The sequence below is a fragment of the Oncorhynchus keta genome, chromosome 21 (genome assembly GCF_023373465.1).
Source record: "Oncorhynchus keta strain PuntledgeMale-10-30-2019 chromosome 21, Oket_V2, whole genome shotgun sequence".
Classification (NCBI taxonomy): Eukaryota; Metazoa; Chordata; class Actinopteri; order Salmoniformes; family Salmonidae; genus Oncorhynchus; species Oncorhynchus keta.
Genome location: NC_068441.1, coordinates 23,894,926 through 23,911,298, shown reverse-complemented (window position 1 = coordinate 23,911,298; position 16,373 = coordinate 23,894,926). Strand labels below are relative to the sequence as shown.

Below are 16,373 nucleotides of genomic sequence, written 5' to 3'. Positions count from 1 at the left end.
ATAACGCGGGAGAGACAAAAAGTGAGTAAAAAACACCCTAAATATGTTTAAGACAAAAAATGAACTTTCTTCTGTCGATACTTGTTTTTTTTATGGTCACAATTCCAACCCTCCTACTTTATCCAGGCTTGGAACCGGCAAAAGTGACCCAAAAGAGACACTCTGGTGGAGTTACTTAGTTTTATATTTTATATTTTATTTTTCTTAATTTGGTTTGGTTTTTAACCTTATGGTCCACTTAGGAGCCTACAACAAGTCACAGTAAAACATTAACATTTTTAACCATATATTTTGTTTTACATCTTTTGTATACAATCTACATTAACAATCTAAATGGACCAAACAGAGACAATAGAAAAAACTGTCAATGGCAATGTGAGAAAATTATGGTAACTAGTCTGGCCCTAATTCAGGTAAAAAAAAAAAAAATCCTCATCCCCCTCCACACACACACACAGGCTGTGCTGGCTCACAAAGAGTGGTCATCGTCATTTTGGTCAAGGCTCTCTATGGCAGGTTCAGCAACTGAGGGAGTTGACTTAAATGAGTAAGCGGCTGATGTGCCAAAAAGCTGCAAAACATTATCAGGCAGCTGGTGCTCATAGCAAACCTCACCAGACAGCTTCAGTCCATATCGAATGTACAGGATGGAGTTAAGGGTCTGCAAGGACATCCGATTTCTAAGTTTGCTTTTTACCACACTCATCTGGCTGAATACTCTCTCGACTTCAGCATTCGAGTGTTGCAAGGACAACACAGACACAGCAGTCATGGCAAGTTCTTGAAACGGGTTGATATCAGCTGCATCCCTGAACTTCCAAATCTCACTCCAGAAGCCCAGTGTGTTTTTTTTGTCTCATTCCTTTTACTAAGATGAATCTTGTCTATCTCTGCAGGGGAGTAGCCAAGGAGTTTGGCAATTTTTTATATTTCTCCAGGGCTCTTATTGTGCTTTAGAGTTTCCTCCACATTGAAAACTGACATGTACTACAATGAATGCTTCTTATTGGCCCTTTGAGTACATCAACATTTGCTAGTGGATTCAGCATCCTGCTGCTCACAGACTTGATCAGGCTAACCAAGCTGTCAAGTAGCTTAAGAGGATCTACTTGTTCTCCCTCAAAAGCCTTGATGGCCAACTGTACCTCACCCAGCACTGACTTCAAAAAAGTCAGATACAATAATGTTTTGAGGATCACTATACATGGAGTATAAAACCTCAGCCATGTAGCAGTGTTCACTGGACTTGGTGACTGCGAAATGCAGCCTAAGCTCCTCCCACTGGTCCAAAATGCGTGAAACCGCGGGTTCAATGGAGAGCCAACATGTGGCACACACCTTGGTTATCTGTAAAGGTTTCCCCCCACAGTTGATGGTCTCATATATGGCCTTGTAGGCCTCCCTGTACTTTGGAGACACTGAAAACCAGTTATAAGTCTCTCATACCAAGTTTATTATTATTACTCCATACTACAGGGGATGGTGTCATTGGAAGCATGACTTACAGAAAGCTGCAGAGTGTGGCACACACAGCGAATAAGAACCAGATATTTGAGGCCATACTCCTCCTTCAGCACTTTATGGACCCATTGTTAATCCCCGTCATAACAGAGGCATTGTCGGTCCCTATCCCCAGGAGTTTCTCTTTTTTAAGACAACACTTCTCGTGGAAAGCCACAACAGCACGGGGCTATAGATTTGGCATCTCCTCCCTCTAACTCAACAAGCCACAGAACTGTTGATACTATTGTCTGCTTGGTGTCACTAAAGTACCTTACCACAACCCCCAGGTACTTAGAAACACGTACATCCGTAGACTCATTGAGGAGGCTGAAACGCTGGTCACCCACATCTGAGACCAACTTTTTCAGAAAGTATGGTGCTAGAACACCGTTAATCATTTCTGTGCACTTTGTCCTGTGCATTTTGAAGTGGGTAGCAGCAGTGGAGTCTGAGAAAGCAGCTCTACATGCTTCTCCAATGTGATCACATGCCAGCATGGAACAGTGTTCAGCGATAGCTAATGCCATGGTGGCCTCTGACTTTTTTGCAGAGTCTATTTTTTAAACCATAAATGGCAGCTTGTTTTGGGTGGAACTGTTAGAAGGCTTTGCCTTTTGAGTATGTTTTTGAGTTGTCATGTATTTTTTTACATCACTAAGTTTGGCGTAGAAATCGGACTTACAATACAGGATGCCCGTGTATTATCTCCAATAAACAGCTTCAAACAGCCTTTGAATTCAGGGTTTGATTCCCAGTCCTTTCTGTATTTTTGAGTGTACTGTTAAGACTGAGACATGATGAGCTAGCCAGCTAGATGTTTAGCTTATGTCACAGAGAGGCACACACACAGTGGCAAGGTGAGTAAATGACAGGCTGTGGGAGTCAAATGCAGTGATTTATTTTTGTGCAGTGATTTATTTTAGACAAAGAACATTTTACATTTACATCCCGTCCAGAATGTAAGCCAGCATCAGCTTCCCACTTGCGCGATTCATTTGCAGTCTGGACGCGGAGGGGTGAACATCTCCTGCTCTGACTGCAGCTTGGAGGGACTGCTGCGCGAGGACTGGGCTGCCTGTGAGTGCTTTGTGACGGGGGATTGGGCTCACGGCAGCACCCGCTGCTCGTTGAGAAGAGTAAGAACGATACGTGCTTTCACGTCAGTCTCCAAAAGTCTCCAATAACACAAGATAAAGTCTGGACTCGCCTCTGTCCTTCTGTGGGGTTTATTGGTGGTTCCCATCCAACTTTATGGTGCATTACTGCCACCTAATGTACTGGAGCGCCCCCGCCTCCAGACTGTGTACTTATGGGATTCCTATTTTAGAAATGGACCAACAGAAGTATATATAGTGGGGTTCCTGCCAATGCCCAAATGCTTTTAAAGAGCTACATTTTAGCTAATGATTCATAAATACACTAGATGACTAATATGTGGTGCTGTGTTGAAACCAACGTGCCTCCATCTTGTAAAACATATTTTGGAAGCTATAGAAATGCATTTATTAGTGTCTATATGTGTTATATTACAGACACCTTAATGAATATTGTTTTATTATATTATCGTGAGATAAACAAATGTAAAAAAATTCTTAAGCTATAATTTTTTGGAGATTTCTAATGTTACTAAATACAACCACAAAAATGCTTTAATACATGTACTTTTGTCCTTGAAACATTTAATTGAAATACTGTAGAATTCCATTAATTCCTATGGAGGGCTGCTTATATTTTCTTAAAATCTGTGCCACTCCATTTAGATGAATTGTTACTTTATGTTACGTTACATTACATTGGTCTATGTACATCCAGGACACTGAAATTAGTATGATATGTTATGTTTGGTCTGACATTAGATTACTTAAGACAAAGATGAAAGAAGCGTGATTGGATGTATAATGCGAAAATATAGCATCCCAAAGGTTGCGTGTTCGAATCTCATCACAGACAACTATAGCATTTTAGCTAATTAGCAACTTTGCAATTACTTACTACTTTTTAGCTACATTGCAACTACTTAACATGGTAGCTAACCCTTTAACCTAACCGCTAGCCCTAACCTAACGTAGCATATCATACTAAAGAAGTCAAACAAAACATGTCATACTAAATTATCAAGACGTAGGATACTATACATCTTGCAATTCATATGATATTGTACGACCGCTACAACATTGGTTGGTCAGTGTAATGTAACATATCACACTAAATGGAGGTGCTGGATTTTAGTGGAATATAATACGCTTTGCTCTGAGACCAGGTTGCACTGGGGAATGACAATATGGCTTCAAAGCCTCAATGGTCAACCATAACATCAACAATCTAGGGTTTATGTATACATAATTGAGTCCAGCTGGCACACAGGTCAGTACAGACGGTGGTGACTGTCATGTGAGGTATGGAAAGTAAACAAACAAGCAAATAGGCTATAGAGCTAATCAGATACAGCACAACGGGCAGCAACCATGGGAACCCCCATGATCTGAGGTTTCAGATCGCGATGAAAGTAGCCTGGTCCTAGGCCAGTTGAAAGGACATATCCTAACTGCTGGGGCTTTTATCAGACTCGCAACTGCCCTCAACCGACACGAAGAATGTAATTACACCGTTACCCATCAGCAAGGGACTTCTGGGTTGCTGGCGGAATGTTTTTTGGCGGGCACTTCGGCGACCCAGGTGTTTTAGGACAACGTCCGCGGTTCGGCTGCCCTGTTATCGCCATAGCCTAATATAACAACACATCAGCCTTAACCGGCGTCTAGCCTGCTTTACCTTCGATAGTCAATCGTCGGCGCTTGCATGCTCTACTGAAGTTAGTTGGATAGTTTTCCAAAAGATCGGATTTACAATGAAAGCCAAGACTGGGGTCATCCTAGTCATGCTTGCTGCTTTCGTTTATGTTGCAGCACAGGATGCTGAAGCCGAGCAAAATGTTGTGGAAGAGTTATTGGTGGAAACCTTGGTGAGTTCTGTCCATTTTCTCCAAAGCAATGAATCTTGCACGTGCCGAATACAATGCATTGCAAACATTCAGACCAAATTGAAATCATGTAGGCCTATCAGCTTGTTATTGTTAACATTGATAATGTATCGCTTATTTATGTAATAAAACTGTATTTTGTTTATTTGGAATGCAAATTACTTTCTTTTTTTTCTTCTCCCCCTTCATAAGGTGAAACCCGAAACTTGCTCTATAATGTCAGAAATGGGAGACACGCTACAAATCCACTATACGGTAAGAAAAAAAGTGTAAATTAATAGCCTAACTAAAATTTCAATTTCAAAGGTAGGCTAGGCACCGCCCTGTTTGACATAAGCCTACATGCTTTTTGAGACAAATGCCGATTTTTATGAAATCTGGTCAAAGGTGTTCTGCAGTTGAAGTGGTGCTGATTCATAGCACCTCGATACATTTGACTCGATACGATGTTGCCTATGTGGCACGGTGTGAAGCAGCAAGTTAATTTTTCACTAAATACGGGGAAATTCGTGTGCCAATCAAATATTGTCAAATAAAATAAACTTTCAGTTTTGCATTACACTTAGTTTGTAATCATATCTGGGATGGCAAGTAAATTGCGTGTTTTTACCCCATGTGCAATGGACACGTTTTCCGCGTGCCAAACATTCTACTCGGTAGGTAGTGTGATGGGGGAGCTGCAACACGTCAGCACTCCTGCTCATTACCAGATTTCTATAACATGTGGTTTTGATAAGTAAAATACCTAACCAGGCGTTGTAAGATCTGTCATGTCTGAGCAGGAGAACATGACCAAACCACAAAGGATGATGCATAACTGGGCCTAAAATCTGTCTTCAGCAGTAGGTGACGTTTTCTAATCTTAACCACACTGCCAACCTTACATTAAAACCAAAAAACACATTTTGTTTTCATTTTTACGATAAAGCCATTTTTGACTGGCTATTAACTAGTGAAAACCGTTGTGCTGGTTGTTCACCGGCGTGTCGGCCATCATTGGCTAGAATGGTCCCATGTGACTTCATTGACAGACGAGGTCATTGATTCAACCAGTGTGCCCAGTGAAGCCACTCCTGTAAAGAACGTTAAACAGTATGTCAAGTGTTTCACAATTTACTGTGACTTTAACGGGATGTGCATCTTAACCTTCTATTTAGATTAGAATCACAGCATAGGTGCAAAATCTCTTAACATGCACCTACCATATTGTTCCAATGCTCTGAACAGGGTAAACTGCTGGCAGATGGCAAGGTGATTGACTCATCACTGTCCCGGGACCCCCTTGTTGTTGTGCTGGGAAAGAGGACCGTTATCCCTGGTAAAATCACAACCATTCAAAAAGACAGTTTGACAATATATTGATCACACAAAACAGGAACACTAGCTTAAGTTAACAGTATTCTAAACTGGGTGGTTCTAGCCCTGAGTGCTGATTGCATGACAGCTGTGGTATATCAGACCTTGTACCACAGGTATGACAACATTTATTTTTACTGTTCTAATTAGGTTGGTAACCAGTTCATAATAACAATAATGCACCTGGGGGGTTTGTGGTATGTGGGCTGTATCCAGCCCTTAGTGGTATATTGGCCATATACCACACCCCTTTGTGCCTTATTGTTTAAATATACCTTCAAATATAGCTCACACTTGCAGTGCAGTGTTTGTTATTGCATCATTCACTGGGAGACTGTATTTCCAACAGGTCTGGAACAGAGCTTGGTAGGAGTTTGTGAAGGGTAAGTAAACAGTCTAGGTCTGCCAATACAACATTTTGAAGTGGACTACATTCATTTAGAACCACTTCCACTAGGAATTCAATACGACTTGGCTAAGCAAGGACAATGTTTCAAATATCGATATTACCACTATGTGAAACAAATCAAAGATCCTGTCTCAAATTACTTTGGTAAAATGTCACAAATAGTGGATAACATAAATCTATGAGAATAACCTTGTTCTGTCTTATGGTCCTCTAGACAAAAAATCAAGACTACTATTCCACCACACCTTGCCTATGGAAAGCGAGGATACCCTCCCACCATCCCAGGTACTTAAACACATCTGCATACACACAATAATAAATGTCTCACCTTGATAACTGTCTAGCTAGTCCAGCACCTTTTCAAATGTCTGGCTGAGCACAGCAACACACACAACTCAGTAGTTGATCCTCTCTCACTCTTTTTCCCTCTGTCCTGTTAGCTGATGCTGCCCTAGAGTTTGAAGTGGAGGTGATGTCACTGATCCAGGTAACCCCATGGCAGAAGATGGTGAATGATGTCTTCCCTCTAGTGTGTCTGGGCCTGGTTCCCACTCTGCTGGGCATGGTGGGCCTCTACCTCTATAACAAGGCCAATGCCCAGCGGCCAGGCAAGAAGGCCAAGAAGAGAAAGAATAAATAAAGGAAACTCACAGAACTATTTAAATAATAAAATGTAAAAACAACAAGGGAATGTTGTTATTATCGGATGGAATAGTCCTCTTTTATTTGATGGATATTGTAAGACACCTGGTAGAAAGAAGTAACACACAAATAGAATAAGGAATTGAGTTCTGTCAGAAGGAGTGCATTCTGGCAGTTTAAAGTTAATCTAGGAGTGATGGTGTGATGTGAGCCTGTTATTGAGTTTACAGCATGCGCTGCACAACATGTGCTGCCTCAATGACAGTGTGGCGCTTGCGTTGGGCATCAGCAGTGGGTTGAACGCCGAGGGTGGGCCGTGACACCATCAGCAGGGGGTTGCGATGGCGGAGGATCTCGTCACTAACGGAGATGCCATCCAGGTACTGGCGCAGTAAAATCCGCAGTTGCTGGTTCTCCTGGGTCAGAGCTCCTCTCTCCCGTTCCAAACACAGCCGCTCCAGCAGAACCTTGTTATAACGCTGCCAGAACCGCTCCAGAACCAGGTAGTCCAGCATGGCCTGAGCAAACCGGGTTACAAATGAGAAGTTGGGTGGGAGTCTCAGATCAGTGTGTGTATAATACAGTACTACCAATACCTGTGCCAGCTCCTCAGATGGAGTCTCCATAGCATTAGCTCTCTCCTGGCTCTCTTCCTCAGCAGTGAGAGATGAGGTGTAGAAGGGCAGGACTTTCTCATGTTCTGTCTCCAGTTTACGACACATCTCAGCCAGACGCAGCAGCCTCTCCCCCTGTGTGAGAATTCATAGGAAGTGAATGTGAGTCAGTACACATGCATAAGTGTGCTGTGTATGTTTGGTTGCTAAATGTACATACTGTATGTGTCTACATGCATTAACGTTAGCACCTTAGTGATGATGCCCTGTAGGTTCTTGGCAGCGGCGTTGCTGTGCACGGTGAGGTTGGTGAGCTGGTTCCTCTCGGCTGCGCGGGCACGGCTCAGCTGGGCCTTGAGCTGGCGAGCCTGCAGGGTCACCTCCTCCCTGGCCGCCCTCAGGCCCCGTGCTGCCCCCTCACTCTCCTTCTGGCTGGAGTTCAGCCTAGAGCGCAGAGCAGATATGGAGTCCTGCAGGGGAGAGACACCAATACAGTAGGAAACGAGCACTCATGCTGACATACAGAGGGCATGCATGAATACTGTATTCAAATAAAGTTAATAATACAATCACATATAACAGATGAGCAATATAAGCATTCTATTTTCATATGGTAGACTGTTGCTCAGAGTAGTCCTCTTGACCCTATTCTACATAGGAGGAATTCAGACCCGAGTTACGTGCCTGTAAATGGAACTTAATTCCCTTTTTATGCATTTCTCTGCGTATTCTGACCTTAAGTATGGGGAAACGCATGTGACAGCCAGATATTATTTTGAGGAGGTGATCACAGAAATGGAGGTGTGTCTACAGATTAATCTATTCTGACCTTGACTTTTAATTCCCTCATAATTTCACCACCTTTACTCGCGAGGAAACCATGAATAAGGTCAAGCAACCCGTCGGTTCCACTTTATTTTTACCCGATAGTAATAACGCCATTCTCCACGCACTGTAATTTATAAATTAATAAAGAGCTAGGTAAATGAGTAATCCATTTGGATAAGGGGATTGTAAATATAAATAAATTGGTTTTGGTTTATTTTAATTTATGATCGCTGGAGACAAATTTGAAATCAGTAATATGGCTGCAAACTGAAAAGCTTATCAACATGACAGGTATTTATGCTCCTTTCCCACAGTACGAAATGTTGTGCCGCTATGCATCATTTAAATCATATGGCCTTAACTTTTAAGGATAAATCTTGGAAATGCCGAGCAAAATGACAGTCATGCCAATTTGTACCTTTGTGCGCTCTAGAATGTTTTAATCATATTCCCCAACTTTTCCTGTTTCCTACAATTTCCTATTGGTAGCGACCATAAGTAATAACCACACATTTAACTGACAATTTAGGGTTAATTCCCTTCATTCCATTGTTTGATTTTGCCGGCCTTTATTTGTTTCCTCTAAACGCTGTCCTGTCCATGTGGTTGTTGCGGAGGGTCGCTAGCAGTAGTAAATCATTTTTATTTACAAGTTGTCCAATATTTTGGGACATGTAGCCTATTTGAATAATTATGGAAGGCAGACCAAATGTGGAAGTTTAAACCTGGAGCTTGGCGCACGGTTCACGATAACTGGACTGTTGTCATCACAGTTCCATCATCAATGAGGATTAAGGTAGATTTATATGACTACACTTTTCTCCCCTTCCAATATTTCATGGATTGAACAACTGAATATGGCAACTTTCAGGATGAACCAAACCTATGTATTTTTGATTAATCAATATACGTTGTGCATAAAGGCACTCAAAACCATTTTTAAAAATGTATTAATTATGTAGATTCATAAATACTTTCCTAATCCTAAATAATCAACAGATTTTTAAATCTACTAAACAGAGACTAATATGATTAACATATTTTGATGGCTTTCTTCATTGATCTCTAATACTCAGAACCCGTTCTCTCGATATATTTGAGAAAATTATAATTAAAAGGTACACTGTATTTAACGGGATGGCTTTTGATAAATGTACTGAAAACCCTATTAAATTAAAACTCCATGAGAAAATCTGTTGGCCAACAAGTGGGAGGGTTTTCAGCAGTTTAATTAAATGTATTCAGTGCAGATATTGGAGGCACACCTAAAGAGTTTGTTGCACACCTGCATACGGTAAGTCTGAATACCAAATACTGAGAAGTGTTTCAATCAAAACATGTTAAAAGGGCATAGATTTCTGAAGTCTGAATTGGCCCCCATTGGAAAAGTAGTATCTAGCCCTACACTGACCTGCATCTTCTGCAGCCTCCTCATCTGCGTGTCGATCTCCTGGGCACTGCGCTGGTCGCGGGTCCTCAACGACTCAAAGGCGATGTGACGGTCCTCTGTAGCCTCATTGTAGCTGCGTAGGGCCTGTTGGAACTGACGCCACAGGCCCTCCACCGTCCCCTCTAACTGGATCCGCAACGCATGTTTCTCCTCTATGTTCTAATGGGAGAGGGAAAGGAGATCACAGACAGGGAATGTAAGCCAGCTCACACAACATCCCCTAACAGCTGGTTCAAGGCTTGTTTTGTTCTGTTCATAACGATTAAGGTTAAAGGGATACTTTGGGATTTTGGCAATGAGGCCCTTTATCTACTTCCCCAAATGATGAACTCAGATGAACTCGTGGATACCATTTTTATGTCTGTGTCCAGTATGAAGGAAGTTAGATGTAGTTTTGTAAGACAATGCTAACTAGCGTTAGCCCAATGGCTGGAAGTCTATGGGTATCTGCTAGCACACTAAAGAGGAGAAATTATCCTAGACCAATTGTGAGGATCTGCAAATGGAGGGAGGGGAAATGAAAGAGGCCCACCAGAGGGAAAAACAACTGATGCTGGTTGTTTGAGCCAGACCCCTACCCTGTTCTTGATGTCGTCTCTGGTGCTCTGGTAGTCCTGGCGAGCCTCCCCATCTACCTCCATGTAGAACTGCTCCATGGCAAAGGTCACATCCTCCAGGTAAGCACACTCCTGCTGGTGCTGGGACAGGATCTGCTCCCTGGGAAACACACACACACATTTAAGTAATTTAGCAGAAACTCTTATCCAGAGCGATTTCTAGTTAGTGCATTCATCTTAAGACAGCTAGGTGAGACATCCACATATCTTAGTCATAGTAAGTACAATTTTCCACAATAAAAAAGCTATCAACAAAGTCAGTACTAATAGGAAAAAGTAAAGTGTGAGTGTTAGTTCACGAAAGGTAAAGTTTTTTTTTTTGGGGGGGGGGTGGAATTATTTAAGATACACACTCACACACACAACATGAGGCTGCTGAGGGGAGGACTGCTCATAACAATGGCTGGAATGGTGTGTAATGGCTGGAATGGACTGAATGGTATCAAACACATGGAAATGATGTGTTCCACACCATTCCATTTACTCCGTTACATCCATTACTATGAGCCCGTCCTCCCCAATTAAGGTGGCACAGGTCGCCTGTGACACACACGCAGCTGTCAATTCACACCCTATTACAGGGGCTGAGTCACTGGCTTACTGGGGCTCTCTCATGCCGTCCCTGCAGGGGGTTGCGTCACCTGAGTGGGTTGATTCACTGTTGTGGTCATCCTGTCTGGGTTGGCGCCCCCCCCTTGGGTTGTGCCGTGGTGGAGATCTTTGTGGGCTATACTCAGCCTTGTCTCAGGATGGTAAGTTGGTGGTTGAAGATATCCCTCTAGTGGTGTGGGGGCTGTGCTTTGGCAAAGTGGGTGGGGTTATATCCTTCCTGTTTGGCCCTGTCCGGGGGTGTCCTCGGATGGGGCCACAGTGTCTCCTGACCCCTCCTGTCTCAGCCTCCAGTATTTATGCTGCAGTAGTTTGTGTCGGGGGCTAGGGTCAGTTTGTTATATCTGGAGTACTTCATCCTGTCCTATTCGGTGTCCTGTGTGAATCTAAGTGTGCGTTCTCTAATTCTCTCCTTCTTTCTTTCTCTCTCTCGGAGGACCTGAGCCCTAGGACCATGCCCCAGGACTACCTGACATGATGGCTCCTTGCTGTCCCCAGTCCACCTGGCCATGCTGCTGCTCTAGTTTCAACTGACCTGAGCCCTAGGACCATGCCCCAGGACTACCTGACATGATGACTCCTTGCTGTCCCCAGTCCACCTGGCCATGCTGCTGCTCAGTTTCAACTGTTCTGCCTTACTATTATTTGACCATGCTGGTCATTTATGAACATTTGAACATCTTGGCCATGTTCTGTTATAATCTCCACCCTGCACAGCCAGAAGAGGACTGGCCACCCCACATATGCTCTCTCTAATTCTCTCTTTCTTTCTCTCTCTCGGAGGACCTGAGCCCAAGGACCGTGCCCCAGGACGACCTGACATGACTCCTTGCTGTCCCCAGTCCACCTGACTGTGCTGCTGCTCCAGTTTCAACTTTTCTGCCTTGTTATTATTCGACCATGCTGGTCATTTATGAACATTTGAACATCTTGGCCATGTTCTGTTATAATCTCCACCCGGCACAGCCAGAAGAGGACTGGCCACCCCACATAGCCTGGTTCCTCTAGGTTTCTTCCTAGGTTTTGGCCTTTCTAGGGAGTTTTTCCTAGCCACCGTGCTTCTACACCTGCATTGCTTGCTGTTTGGGGTTTTAGGCTGGGTTTCTGTACAGCACTTTGAGATATCAGCTGATGTACGAAGGGCTATATAAATAACATTTTATTGATTGATTGACATACAACACGGAGCATATCTAGTAAATATCAAACTTGCATCAAGGTTAGAAAAGCTTTTCATCTAAATAGTTTAGTGCAGCATAATTCAGTTATTAATTGTTGTGCAGAACTGTATAGTGTCTCTGGCTGTCTATTATAGAACTGGACGGATAGGTCTATATGTCATGGTGTGTGTGAGAAGGTTTTACACACACCTCTCAGAATTGAATTCGTAGCTCAGTCCCTCCAGGCCGCTGTTCCACTGCTGCTCCAGGGATGCCAGCCTACCCTTCTGCAGGGCCAGCAGGCAGTCCACACACTCCAGGTGAGAGCGCAGGGCCTGGGCTGACTGCTGCTCTGCCTCACTCAGGTCACACACCAAACACTACAGCAGAGAGAGAGATATAGACTGTCACACCACAGGCGGCCGGTGATACCTAAATTTGGGAGGATGTAATGGCTGGAACAGAATTCATGGAATGGTTTCAAAGACATCAAGCACATGGTTTCGATGTGTTTGTAACCACTCCATTCCAGCCATTATTATGAGCCGTCCTCCCCTCAGCAGCCTTCTGAGTCTCTCACACACACCAAGAAGAAGTCTCTCACAGATGCTTGTGGAAATAAATAAATACCTAACCTTGATGACACTGTCCTTCCGGTCCAGCACCCTCTCAAAGGTCTGGCTGAGCACAGCAATGTCACTGCGCAGTTCAGCTGCCCGTGTCTGGCGGAGAACTGCTCGCCACTGCTGCGTCAACTTGTGCAGGTTCACTGCACTGTTGCGCTCCTCCTTCTGCAGCTTATCCTGGTTGCATTACGGGTAGAGATGATGGGGACAGTACTTAGAGGTCATGCAAGGACATTTTGAGAATAGAATAGGCTTAACAAGTTGCATCGGGCTGTGTGACTTTTCATTGGGTTACATTCTTGAACGTACCTTGAGAAATTGAGTTAGCATGTCTTCCTTCCTTTTGGACATCTCGTCCTCTGCCTGGGCCCTCTGCTGCATGTACAAGAGTCTCTCTTCCTCTGTCATCCCTGCCTGCTTCCCTGCTCCCCCCTTTTTTGCACCCTTCTTTGGCATGGTTCCTCTCTCAAGCTCCTCCTGGGGTGCTGTTTTGGTGTCACTCGGCCCACTTCGCTCTCTTCATTCAAAATGGGAAGCCAAGACTTAAGAGATAAGACAGACATACTTAAAAAAAAAGAGGAACCCACACAAAACAGCCTAAACATTTAATTAACATCAAGTTGGTTGTCATTGTCCAAAAACCAAGCAAACGCATAGTAAAGAAAACTCATGACCAATGCCTAGCTACTGTCATATGGTCTTGTCCAGAGCCTGCCATGTCCATGCAGTTTTACAAACAACCCGTAATTGTATTTGCGACAACTAACATGATGCGATGTCTTACCTGTGTGAATTCTAGAGATATGATAGCGGGATCTCTACAAAATGAGTTTGTGTTTGGTCTCCTAGCAACATTCTAGGAGTTAAACCCCCCCTGGCGGTATGCGCCAGACTGCACATACCGCGTCGCCAATGTGCCAAAAAAGTGTTAGGAAAAATGCTATGCATCAACAAAGCAATCATTATCAATGAATGAACAATATCATAAAATGAATTAATTTAGTAACTTGTGATAATGTGCAAAGTAGGTTTATCAATACCCAGTTGCAGAAACGATACATTATGCAAATAAAGCAAGCGTAATTTGCGTAACATAATGGCAAATGTGCCCTTTCTTGGGAGACATTTCTCGCTGTCCAGGACAGACAGGAAAACGTAGAATAATTTACAATTAGCATTGAAAGGAAAGTATTGGAATGCCGAAGCGAAGCGCCAGTCAATTTGTAAGATCAACAGAGAAACTTCGATTGTACAAACAAATGTTTGTAAATTGCGGATTAATGGAAATGCATAATGGGAAATTACGTCTATTACTAGCAAAGATGCCACATACATATCCTTCCGCAGAAAAATAGTATTGTTATTTTGTAGAACTAAAATAAGTAAACATTTGATTTATTTGATAATAGCATAATTATGCAAACTATATATTAAAAACAAATACATATGAGTGCTTTCTGTCATTCACAACATCCAGGGTTGCTAGAGAGATATAATTCGGTCGGCACCCATCCCTCAAATCCTGTGGTGTTGAGTGCTTAGCTGAATTGCCCATGATTTTGAAAACGAATTAGTTTTCTAAAAACTCTCATTGTTGTGAAATGTACGGTCGGCACCCATGCTTCCGGTCCAGTTCGTTTATATTCTGATGCAGAAAAAATGGAACGTAGTCGCCTTATTCTGGAACGTCACAGCGAGTTCATTGCAATAGTGTTTCTATTTCCGGCAACATTCGCGTGACGCTAGTGTAACGGATGTGAAACGGCAAGCTTAGTTAGCGGTGTGCGCTAAATAGCGTTTCAATCGGTTACGTCACTTGCTCTGCAAGGGCCGTGGCTTTTGTGGAGCGATGGGTAACGATGCTTCGAGGGTGACTGTTGTCGTTGTGTGCAGAAGGTCCCTGGTTCGCGCCCGGGTATGGGCGTGGGGACGGTTTAAAATTATACTGTCACACTAGCGCATGCAAAAGTGGTACTTTCGTTTGAGAACCGCACAAAATCTTAAAATCAATCACCCTGACAATCATTATATGTACAGTACGAGGCTGTTACAATTTGACGAAGGAGGCAGTTTTTACAACAGCAATGTTTTGAACACCAACCGGAGTCCCATATGACCTGCATCCACCTCCTAAAGACACAGTCTTTGCGGTTCTGGCTCAAAGCGTTTAATCTAAAGAAATCACCAAAACGTCCCTTTGTATGCTCCTACCAATTCTTTGACAATAAGTTTACAGTGGAGCAGCCTCACTCAGAAAAATGTCTTGGCTACGATACTCCACTCGTGAACTCCACTCGTGAAGACGCGTCGGGTGTTGGTCAGGCAGTCATCAGTGACAGGTAACGTTAAGCCAAACGCTTGAGCAGTTTGCATGCTCTTGTAGCTAAGAAGTCTCATAATAGCACAATTTATTTCCTCTACAACTCAATAAAAAAATATATATATATACTTAATTATTATGATTATTACATATTATTAGGAGCATCCATGCAGTATTGTGTTTTGTTATAAATTGTCCATTGACTTGTTTAGCAAGCGATACTGATTTCTTAACAGATGACACAACAGGTTCAAGTTTTCACCAAATTGAAAATGAGGATTGGCCAACACGAATAGAAAGAATGGATTTACCTTCAGAGAAGGATGCCCAAACCCAATGGGAAGACCCATCTCTAAGTGATCACAACTACAGCTCAGGTGATCATGTAAAGCTCACTATCTGTGAGGCAGGGATACAGTGCCCAGCAGCACTGCTCTACAAAACCCTGCTGAGGAATGAAGCACTCTGTTGACTGCATACAGGCTTGTCTCTTGCCGCCCTTTCTACCCTCCTGGTAGAACATCTTCTACCCTTCTACAAAGGCAGCTTTCAATTAGACCTAACAGACCAACTTCTGATGACACTGATGAAGCTCAACTTGCTGCAGCAGTACCTAGCAGAAAGGTTTGGTGTTTTCCAGGGTATTGTCAGTTGAGTGATTAGTTATTGGATTGACATGATGGAAGAGAGTCTGAGGGACTACATTCCATGGTTGCCAAGGGAGATCATCCGTGCGACAATGCCACAATGTTTTAAGGACTACTACCAAGGACCAACCTGGATTATCGACTGCTCAGAAATAGCTTTACAGAATGCAAGAATCTGGATTCAAGGGGGGAGTCATTCAACCATTACTACACCCAGAACACTATCAAGTACCTTGTGGTCGGTCTGGTGATGTTAATTTCTTCAGCATATGGAGGTAGATGTAGCAACAAATATATAACGTTGGATTCTAGGTTCTTGGAGAACCTCTGTCCAGATGATGAGGTCATGGCTGACCGGGGCTTCACAATCCATGAACTGGTGTATGAGAGGAAGGTTAAATGAACAATTCCAGCCTTCACAAAAAGAGGCGCACAGCTGTCAGTGGAGGACACCATATGTACAAGATTGATAGCCAACGTGAGGGTTCATGTGGAACACGTAATTCAAAGGCTCAAACGGTTTAGAATCATCTCACAGTCAGTGCCAATCGACCTCTCATCGAAAATGGACAAAATACTTTGAATCTGTGCTGCCCTGTGTAACCTGTGTGG

General features: G+C 43.2%; 2 protein-coding genes across 4 annotated transcripts; one reads left to right on the top strand and one right to left on the bottom strand.

Annotated features, from left to right (window-relative positions):
• Positions 1-2,398: 2,398 nt before the first annotated feature.
• Positions 2,399-6,955, top strand: LOC118400302 (peptidyl-prolyl cis-trans isomerase FKBP11-like). The gene is made up of 6 exons (XM_035797005.2): positions 2,399-4,465; positions 4,676-4,738; positions 5,711-5,801; positions 6,189-6,222; positions 6,463-6,533; positions 6,689-6,955. Exons 1-6 carry the CDS (start codon positions 4,352-4,354, stop codon positions 6,886-6,888), a joined length of 573 nt encoding a protein of 190 aa, XP_035652898.1. The 5' UTR covers positions 2,399-4,351; the 3' UTR covers positions 6,889-6,955.
• On the bottom strand, positions 6,940-14,420 carry ccdc65 (coiled-coil domain containing 65). Of its 3 annotated transcripts, none has more exons than XM_035797004.2 (9): positions 14,239-14,420; positions 13,104-13,336; positions 12,804-12,971; positions 12,379-12,548; positions 10,361-10,499; positions 9,744-9,941; positions 7,756-7,974; positions 7,487-7,639; positions 6,940-7,408 (listed from the first exon to the last, which is right to left on the bottom strand). In XM_035797004.2, exons 2-9 carry the CDS (start codon positions 13,248-13,250, stop codon positions 7,115-7,117), a joined length of 1,488 nt encoding a protein of 495 aa, XP_035652897.1. In that variant the 5' UTR covers positions 13,251-13,336; positions 14,239-14,420; the 3' UTR covers positions 6,940-7,114. The 3 variants fall into 3 exon arrangements, with proteins under 3 accessions (XP_035652897.1, XP_035652896.1, XP_052329513.1); XM_035797003.2 differs by lacking the exon at positions 14,239-14,420 and adding an exon at positions 13,579-14,207; XM_052473553.1 differs by lacking the exon at positions 14,239-14,420 and having other exon boundaries at positions 13,104-14,207.
• Between the last annotated feature and the right edge of the window lie 1,953 nt (positions 14,421-16,373).